The sequence below is a fragment of the Pteropus alecto genome, unplaced genomic scaffold (assembly GCF_000325575.1).
Source record: "Pteropus alecto unplaced genomic scaffold, ASM32557v1 scaffold21, whole genome shotgun sequence".
NCBI lineage: Eukaryota > Metazoa > Chordata > Mammalia > Chiroptera > Pteropodidae > Pteropus > Pteropus alecto.
Genome location: NW_006436282.1, coordinates 24,671,520 through 24,681,836, shown reverse-complemented (window position 1 = coordinate 24,681,836; position 10,317 = coordinate 24,671,520). Strand labels below are relative to the sequence as shown.

Below are 10,317 nucleotides of genomic sequence, written 5' to 3'. Positions count from 1 at the left end.
CTTTCCCTATCAGAGAAAGTGTCTCCTCAATTCCGACCTTGCCCCAAAGGGCCAGCAGTTGTGCTCTTTGCACAATGCGTTTGTGGATACAACGGGACTGTGAGGTTGGCTGCTGCCAACACACCCATCTGCAAACCAAGGCCATCTGCAGAAGAGGCACTAGGTGCCAATGCCTGGAAATGAATTCATTGGCATTTTAAGGACAAACATCTTCTTGGCTACAACTACTGAACCTCCAATCCGAAACTGGAGAGCGGGAGGATCTAGGCCTCAGCAAGTCTTTTATTTGCTTCTTAAATTGGAATTAGGATATTTGTGTACAACTCTGCTTTGCCCAAATCTGGATGCCAGGCCAGCAGTGCCTCTGTCCAGCAAGTTCTGGGGCTGACCAGTGGGAAGCAGGGGGCACCTTTCTTGGCTGGCATGAATGGTTGGAGAGTTCTAATTGGCCGATTATATTTGCTGATGCAGGTGACACACACTCATTGGGAAGTTTGCTTTGTGCATCCCCCAAGTGATGAAAGGAACGGGGTGACGAAGTTGGCTCAGGCTCCATGCACATGCTCAAGGTGGTGATGGGGACCCAGGAGAGCTGATGGGGCTCGGCATAGCACCACCACTGCCCCAGGGTCTAGATGAATTCGGGCTTGGACAGAACCTGCATCTCATGCCTCTCGGTTCTCTCTCGGCACGTCATCCTGGAATCCCGTGATCTTTGCTCACTAGAGAAAGAATAAAACAGGGATGGAAAATAATTTGGTTTAGTGAAAAAGAAAGTAGGAACATTAAGAGATAAGAATTATGAAGAATGCATTAAGGAGCAGACACTGCGCCTAGCACTGTCCATGCAATTCTGTTGACCTTCCCACTGGTCAGCACCAGAGCCCAGTGAATACACAGCACTGTCCAAGAGGTAGGCACTACTATTAACCCCATTTCGCAGGTGAGCAAACTGAAGTTTATGAAGTTAAATAACTCGCCCAAGGTCATAGGTAGCTATGAATCATCAATGGCAGGATTTGAACCTCAGCCACTGGCATCAGATCCAAGCCTTAAACAGTTCTATGATTCTTTCTCCTATAGCTTTCTCCACCTACTTCCTGTGGCTTTTGCAGGAAAATAGCTGAAAAAACAGCAAACGTGGCAGGGATCTCATTTCGGCTCTGTTACTAGTTATTCCTATGCCCTCATCGATGTCACCTTGGGAACCTTAATTTGTGTATCTGTAAAGTGATAATAATGCTCCGTGTCTCGCTATCACCACCGCATCGTATTGAGGTGATTCACGTGGAGATGCTTTGAACTAAAGAAATGTCTTCTCTAGGTGAACTGATTAAGACGGTTGCTCCAGAAGGCTCTGTGGTGCAGGAGAAAGAGCATGGGCTGTGGCCTGGGCCCTGGGTTAGACTTCGTCAAACTCGTGGGACCTTTCTGGCCCTGAACTGTCTCATCTGTAACCTGCTGGGAAGCTCTGGAATGAGGAAGATACACGTGGGCGTCTGAGCTCCGTGGGTGGCAGTGTCTGGCCCAGCGGGAGCATCCCTTACCTGCGGGAGCGTCCCGTACCTGCGGGGGAAGCAGAGAGAGCTGCTGAAGGCGCAGTAGATGAGCGGGTTGATGGCGCTGTTCAAGGCCGGCAGGTTCTGAATGATCACGGAGGCGTAGAAGCGCTCCTCGGTGTCTGGAAGGAGGCCGAAATTGTCCAGCATGTCGAAGAGGAAGTACGGACTCCAACAGCAGATGAAGGCTGGGGAGAAGAGAGCCGTGAGCGCCACAGCGGGCCACGGCCCCGGGTGCTCTCTGTGTCGCCTTGGCCCGAGCTTCAGCTAGGATGTCCCTGAGCACCTGGGACCGCGCAGAAATATTTACAAGGGTCGTGTGTGCGAATGTTTATGTCGTGACCACCTGAAGACACGCACACGTACACACCCCACAGGTGCATTTCCAAAACGGCACATTTCCTGGAGCTTCTCTATTTGCAAGGGAAGGTGTGATCTGACCACCGTGAGACTCTCTCGGAAGCCTGGGAACGTCTCGCGGTGGGAACTCTTGCCGTGGGAACTTCTCGGCGGGAAGGGCAAGTTGCCTTGCGGAGCATCTGGAAGAGGTGTGGTTTCTGCACTGGAGGGCGTGTGTTGGGGGCGTGGTTTCTCTGGGATGCAGGGCAGTCCCGCTCCTGCCCCCTACACCCTTTGAATGCCCAACGGACATTTATGTAGCAGAAAACCCTGTTCATAGTTACCACACTCTAGACACCTAACTATTTTATATAGGAACATAGATGTTTTTAATAAATACTAAATTTTTAGAAATGCAATTTCCTCGCAAAAGAGGAAAGATCATTTTGTTTAATTTGGAACTGTAGCAGGGTTTGTTCACCTGCTCAGAAACTCAACTCACTGACAGCAATCTGCTTTATTTTTTACGTCTCCATGAAAATACACCTGTATTGGTTTTCATCTGAAACTGTTACTACGTCTGGCAGACTATTTCATTCTTCTTCCTGTGTTGCCTTGCCCAAGTATTTACATATTGAAATTTGCGTTATTTCATTATAATTATTTTTTTATTCCTCCTTTATATTATCATATGTTGATTGTTTAAAAATCATGTTAGGTCAATAGTACTGCATATACATTTCATTTCAGGATGATAATGGAGCGTTGCGAAATATTTGTTATAGAAAGGGCTGTTTTGGTCGGATTGGGCTGTCGACATTGGCAGACCTCCTCGCCAGGCCTCCCTACTTCCTGATTAAAAGGACCCCAGGCTGGGCATGTGGTTCTTGATTACAAAGGCCTGTGCTGGCTCTGGAACACATGTATAAGTTTTCCCGACGGAGCAGCCAGGCAGTGGGCATCCATGCTTCTGATTGGGAAGGCAAAGGAGTTTTTGGTTTATTTTAGAATCTTCTGGGAAAGGATTTTGAGGCCTGGTGGGTTGTATCTGCTTTAGCCCCAGGTCTGCCTGCAGTGTTGTTTTGTGTCTATATTCTGCTGGTTGAGTCCTGCCGCATGTGGTCTGTTTGACATTTTGCTGTTGTATTTTCAAAAGGTGAGATCGACTGTTTTGGTGAATTGACATGCAGCTAACACGAGGGCTATGCTTTCTTAGAGTGCCCAAGGGTCACACGAGGGGTAGGGAGGGGTAGTCTTTGAGCTACATAAAAAAGAAATAACACAAATCCCCTTCCTTCTTGTATATCCTCATTCATTCATTCATTCATTCATTCGACAAATATTAATTAAGCACCCAATATTGGTGGCAATATTGTAAGGAACACAAAAGTAAAAGTCATTGCTCTCATGGAATTATTACTCCATCAGGAGAGACAGACAATAAGCAGATCGATATTTATCTTATAATGTCAGGTAGAAGTAGGAATATGAAGAAAAATAAGGCAGGGTAAAGGCTACAAGGTGGCTATTTAAGACTTGTCGAGAGGCTTTTCCGAGGAAGTGGCTTTGCTAGGAAACAAGATGAGGTGAGCTGGTAAACCATGCCACCATCTGAAGGCAGAGCGTTTTTGGGAGGGGGACAGTTCGAGGTCCCCAAGGTGAGAACAAGTTGACATTTTGAAGAAATATCGAGAAGACCAGTGCCACAGTCATAGAATGTGGGAATGAGGCAGGAGACGTGGCTGGGGGACAGATCACAGAGGCCTTATACGACACAGAAAAAAGGCGGGGTTGTATTCCAGTGCAACGGGAAGCCGTAGATGGGTTTGCAGGGTCCCGATAGGGTCTGACTTACATTTTTAAATGATCACATTGGCTATTTTGCTGAGAAGGAATAAGAGAAGACAAGTGGCAGAGTTCCAGGCAGAAGTCGATGGAAGCTTTGACTGTGGAAGTGGTTTATAGATGATGAGAATGGTTGGACTTGAGATCTGTTTTGTAGGTGGAGCCTCCAGGCCTTGCTGGTGGACTAGTTATGTGGGGTGTGAAAGAAACAGAATAATGATGGACAGGTGACCCTTAGGTTTTTAGTGTGGACACTGGGTGAATGACAGTGTCACTTACTGAATTGGGAGCCACAGGGTGAAGAGTTCCTTTGCAGGGGGTGGGAGAGCATACGAAGACTTCTGGTTTGACATGTCAAGGACGATAAGCTTATCAGATGTACAAATAGAGATCTGAGGTAGAAGTCATAGATATAATTCCTAAGCAAAGGGTGTGTTCAGAGAAGGAGGAACTCATCCAACGTTGCTTGTCAGTCAAGTAAGACGAAGACTAAGCATTGACATTTGGCATTTTGGAGGTTGCGGCGACTTTGGTAAGGGTGGTTTTGCGGGAGTTATAAGACGGGAAACTAATAGAAACGGGGTCCAGAGAATAGGAGGTAGAAAGTGGCGGATGTGCTAGAAAAGGACGTGGCGAGGTGGGCCCGTTGCTGAAGAGATCACGAAGGAGCTATTCCACGGTGTCTGCGATGCGCGTGCGTCTGATCCCATCGAGGGGAAAGTCTGGGACGGAGACAGATAACTGGAGGGACAAAATTCTTGAGTCGGCAGGAAGGGACGGGATTCAGGCTCAAGTGAGCATTTTGGATGTAGAAAGAAGCAGTGTCAGTTTATCCACAGAAATAGGAGAAAAGACAGAGCACACGGTAGAGATGCTTCCCATTGGTGCACGTGAAAACAGGAGGACGAGAAAGTTCTAGTCTGTTTACTTGTCTTTTCTCAGTGACATAAGAATCAAGGTCATTAGCTGAGAGGGCTTATGGGAGAGGAAGTATTGAAGGCTTGAGAATAACAAAGAACACACACCAATCTGGTACATATTAGGTGCTCTAGAAATACTTTTTTTTTCTGAGATGAGGTGACTATGGGTTTTAGAAGTAAAGAGAAAAGTGAAGAGAAAAGGGGAGAAGATAGGAGAGAGAGAGAGAGAAGATACAGAATCCATTGGGGAGAAATTTATAGTCACCCTGAAGTTAAATATCCAGACGAAATGGGATGCCACTGTTGTCTTCCTTTCGGTCATGAACTTCGACGCTGACGGAGAATATGTGTTAAAGAAAACGTCTGGGTCAGTGGGTGATAGTGAACATCTGCTTTAGCTAATAATCAGATTTTCTCCAAATTACCCACCCCTTGGCCTTGCTGGACAAATATATTAATGAAAAGAGGATTTAGGAATTAAATGTTGTCCTTTGAAGGAACTGCAGATAGACTGATAAGTTCCACACATTCCTCTCTAATCAGATGAAGCCATAGATAAGTTTCTTTCTCCCGTGGGCTCTCCACCACCGGATCCAGGGACAAGTTTGCTTTTGAGATGTTAGCACAGTTCTGCAACATAGGGAGGGACATTGCTTACCGAGAATGATGACCATGCTGTACTTGATGGCCTTGATTTTTGCCTTCGAGATGAGCCCTCGGTTGTAACTGGTGCACAGCTTCCCATCTGGAGATACAAAAAGAGAATGGCAAGATGAAGTGTTGTTTCAGGACCACTTATCTCTGCTTATCTATGCCCAGGAGGGCCCCCTCGGTCATTGTCAGAGGAAAGATGACTCCGGGCTGGATGTTGGAAACTGCTCAGTTTGCAGCTTAATATAAAATGCAGATATATTGGGACTTCTAGACTCTTGCGAAGAGGCTTGGCTGTTTGCCCTGAATCTGCTGAAGCTGGAATTAGCCATGTGACCACAGTGGCCATGCTGAGACTCCCATCTGGTTGCTTCGGCAACTTAGGGCAAAGCCGTTTTCTTAGGTTGGTTACCCCAGACTAACTCATTCATCTAACTCAGAAACTCCACTCTCAACAAAGCTCAAACTGCAGATATTAAAAACAAAAATAAACAAACAAACTCATCCCAAAGAGGAGCCTGGACATAACTTTAATCCTAGTTGGGCTGTCATTTGATGGTATTCATGTGAGAGGTAAATATAAAAATCCATTAGAATATCAGCTTAATGGACACAAGAATGTTTTTCATTCCTTTATCGTCTAAACTTAATGAGTGATTAATATTTGTTGAATGAATTAATACAAACCTCACTCTAGTCAAGAAATGGTAAAATAAACGTTGATTAAAATAGACAGAATTCAGCTCAATAGCTCGTGGTAAAAGAAGTGGAGAGATGGCCACTTTGGGGGTGCAGATGTTGGGTGCAGGATCCCTGGACGCTGTGAGAGAATATTTGCTGTCAGGGCCTCTGCCAGCCCCAAGCACCTTCAGCTAGGTGTCACTGATTAGGGCTCAACAGGTACAGCTGTTTGGTGGCCCAGGTCAGAGCCTACCCAGGGCACCTGAGTCATATGGGCAGGGCAGCTGTACACGTGTCCTCTCTACAGTGTTCAGATTTCATGTTTAAAATTTATTTTAATCCCCATAGAAACTGGTCTGAAGTTTACCTCTCACCCCTCTCCAAACCAATCCAGCCCAATCCAACAAGCCGGCACATCTGCTAAGAGATCAGACCTGAACAAAACAGGCTAAAATGGAGTTTCTGTTCTGTAGGAATTTTTGGTTCAGCATGAAAGATCACACGCTCCCCACAAAGCTGGATGAGATGAGAGATGAGAACCAGCTATGAACAGAGAAGAGAACTGTTGCCCCCTGCTGCTGAGGAGGCCGCGTGGCAGATTCCAATGGCAGAGGAGCTGGGGCTGCAGGCGAGGGATGGGAACATGCGTGCAGCAGAGGGAGCGTCCTCAGTCAAGACACGGAAACGGGGAGACGTGAGGTGCGTTCAGGCCACGGTGAGTCTCCCCACTTGGCTGGAGCCTGAGAGCATGCTGGGGTTCAGGGTGGGGACGAGAACTGAGGCCAGAGTGGGGAGACCTTGAATGTCTTCCAGAGGAGGTTGGGCCACATGAGCCATGGAAGCTTCTGAGTGTGTTCACAGCATGAATATCTCCCTACTCGTTGGAGAGGACGACCTCTCATCAGGAAGAATAGGAACGAGGGCTCTTTCGGTGCGATGAGCTGAAATGCTAATCATAATTAATTTCTTACTTCTCATTGTGTATCCTGTAAGATGACTCCTAGGCATTGTTAGGGCCTCCTGTTTATTCTGTGCATTTCACAGAACCACGAAACTTTCGTGGTGTCGGGAAGTGAGTGCTTCAGAAGCATTTACAGCAATATGGCTCCTCTACCCCGGGTGAATTTGGCAATGTCTAGACACATTTTTGGTTGTTGAAGTGTGTGTGTGTGTGTGTGTGTGTGCGCGCACTACTAGCATCTATAGGTAGAAACTTGGAATGATGCCAAATACCCTTCGGTGCTGTTCTGTGACATCCCCCACAGCAAAGAATGACCCAGTCTACAACACGGATTGTGGCGGGATGGAAAAACTCTGATTTCCGAGGGTATCTTGGGGAGGACACAAGTTTCAGGGTCAGACCTGAACACTTCCCCCAGCTGTACCAATTACTAGCTGCGCTCCCAGCCTCAGTTTCCCAGTTTAAAGAATGAGACATAAAACACCAACTTCACACTTATTTTGAGAATTAAAATAAAATAAGGTATTCGAGATGCCCCGCCCATGCTCAGAATGCCATCTCCCTGATTAGCTGGGCCGAATGAGATGCTAACAGTATTTCAGGGGGAATGGGAGCTGCCTTTGTGGAAGTGAATACAGGGCGTAACTACATTTGGATAATTTACTCTACAATATTATTATCCGTGTATAGGAATTGTCTACATCTAAAAATTATTTGGGTGGGATGATACCCATGGGAGGCAAGTAAAACAGACAGCAGACCAAATTCTGTCCTTCAAAAGAACACTCATCGGCTCGCTCCAAAACTGTGTGGCTCTGAAGACACAGTTGGCTTTTCAGAAATGACATTCGTGAAATGTCTGAAATCTGCTTAAAATGGAAACTCGCAGTACTTTCCACAGGGCCATTGGGTGACAATATGATCAGCTACCTGCCCTTTAAATCTCCCAATGAGATCCGTGAAAAGCGGCTTTAATCTGACCACTCTAGGAAATGCAAAGCCTCCAGCTTCTAAAGATGGCTCTTCAAAGACAGCCGAGCTGCCAAATGCTGGTAATTCCCCTTTATTGGGAGATAAAAGGATTAGTTCTACCCAGGCCTTGGCGCTGAGCTGGAGTGAAAAGCAGTTAAATTCAGCCGTCACTGTGCATTAATGCTGGGGGACCTGGGGGGCAGCGGGTCCTTTAGACTGAGGACTGTAAGGAGCACCGCTTCAGGCTGTTTTAGTTCAAGTGCACGTCCCTAGAGGGGCCACACTGGCATTTAGTCTCCAGGTGGTCAGTTTCTGTCCCTAGCCTTCCCCACGCTTGATGTCCCCTGAGGAGCCACTGGGAATCCATCCTTCTTCTGAGCACCCGAGAAAGAGCAATTGTTATCCTGAGACTTTAAAATAAGGCCGATTTTATTCCTGACGGGTCAGGGGAGCCATCTGTGGACCTATAATAAGTGCGAGTGATTTTGTCGTTAACAGGGACGTCTACCTAGTGATATTTTAAAATAAACGTTTTTTTATATCTTGGGAATGTTATGTATGTCAGATTGGTAAAAAAAAAAAAAAAAAAAATTAAACACCGGTTTAGAAGTTATGCCGAATTTCTAACATTTTTAAAACTGGAAATGCATTTTTGATTTCTGATCATCGATGGCCTTCTAAGCTACAGATATAACCTGAATGCCAAATATGCTTAGCGCATGCGTCTCATCTGCTTAACTGGGGGACTGTGGCCATTCCCCCCGCTCCTTTTTTTTTGAGCCTCTAGTGAATGAGAGATCATAGCAGGATATGAGGAGGTCTGACTTATGTCACCTGACTCACAGCCTTTTCTGGGCCTCAGCTCCTCAGCTCTGGTGGAACCAGGGACCCGGACAGGCCTAAAGTAACGGTGGCAGGGACAGATTAGCTGTTCACCACATCCTGTCCTTTTCCCCCGGAGCACGCAGCTAGACATCATTTCCCACCCTCCTTTCTGCAGGGCGTTGTCACGTGCCTAAGTTCTTTCTGTAAGAACATGGGGAGGACGCATGTATACCATGCCGGGCCTGGCTCCGGTGAGCCACCTGAGCCATCCTCCACTCTCTCATCTCCAACCCCGCCTGCTGGATGCTGATGCTGAGGGACACCTTAGGAGTCACCTGTTTTGCATGGCAGGATCTCCATCTGCTCGAGTTTCTGTGGAACACTGCCCTGCCCTTCAATCTTTACTGTCAACTGGACTTTAACTGAGCAAGAAACAAGCTTCTACGTTGTTAAAGTTACTGTATTTTTGGGGTTTCTCTGTCATAGCTGCTACTGTTTCCTTAACTAAAGCAGAAATTGGTACCTCACATGAAGTGCTAACCAAAACAAAAGCTAAAACGTGTAGCATCGCTCTAGCGGGCAAGCAGCAGGTGGCAAGAAAACTGATATTAGAAGCTGGGACACTAGAGATCCAGTTGGAAGAGGGTCACATATGATGCCTGGGAAGGCAGACTGTGTGCCTGCTGAGCCCAAAGCCCAAAGAACAAAGTTGGTGTAGCAGTCAGGGCTCTCCAGAGAAACAAAACCAATAGGAAATTATATATATAGACAATGAGGCTGGCCCTGGTCCCCAAATCAAGCTGTAACATTGAGAAGTTTTAACCAGCAAAGATCCATTATGAATCATACATGAGGCAAAGATCAGACTAAGGATGTGGCCTCCCACCTACTATTTATGATGGCCTCAAGTTAGCTTCCATTAAGTTGAGAGACAAGGATTTAATTCAGTGAAGAAGCAAAGAACAAGTCAGATCTGAGAATTATACTAAGACTTTCTGGATATGGCTGCTGACACGTGAAACTGACTGGAAGCAAATATATCAGAAGCCTAGTAAGTTTTTGAGAAATAATATTGCCAAGTAAACCATGAGCTTTATCAGACTTTAAAATTTTTATTAATCCTGCGAGTAGAAAATTGTATCTGAGATTTAAATGTCTACTTTCCTATCAGTGAGGATGATAATCTTATTTTTGGCCATTACACTTTTCTCTTCTGCAAAATGCCTGTGTCTTGCTCATTTCTTTTTCCGATTTATCTTTAAAAAAATTTTTTAATTGATTTTTAGGACTTCATGTAAAATGGATACTAATCTTTCCTAGGTGTAGGTGCTGTGCATGTAGTCTCTCCCACTATGTGGTTTGACATTTTATGTATTAACAGTCAAATTGATCCATTTTTTTTATGATTTAACATATCTTGTACCTTGTTTAAAAAATCCTTCCTTACCTCAATGTCATAAAGATATCACTCTACACTTTCTCTTAAAAATTTTAAAAGCCATACATTTTACACTTAAGTCTCCAATTCACCTGGAATTTGCTTTTGCCTATGAATTGAGATAAA

The 10,317-nt window shown here is 45.6% G+C and overlaps 1 protein-coding gene across 2 annotated transcripts in view; it reads right to left on the bottom strand.

Annotated features, from left to right (window-relative positions):
• Window positions 1–591: 591 nt before the first annotated feature.
• The window catches only part of NPSR1 (neuropeptide S receptor 1), a 105,402-nt gene continuing 95,676 nt past the window's right edge, over window positions 592–10,317 (bottom strand). Inside the window, exons 7-9 of one of the 2 annotated variants that reach the window (XM_006912056.1) lie at window positions 5,322–5,408; window positions 1,567–1,747; window positions 592–722 (exon numbers count right to left, since the gene is read on the bottom strand). In XM_006912056.1, coding sequence (XP_006912118.1) covers window positions 632–722; window positions 1,567–1,747; window positions 5,322–5,408 — 359 coding nt within the window. In that variant the 3' untranslated portion in view covers window positions 592–631. The remainder of the gene's footprint in view (window positions 723–1,566; window positions 1,748–5,321; window positions 5,409–10,317) is intronic. The other variant, XM_015589434.1, reaches the window with a different exon arrangement.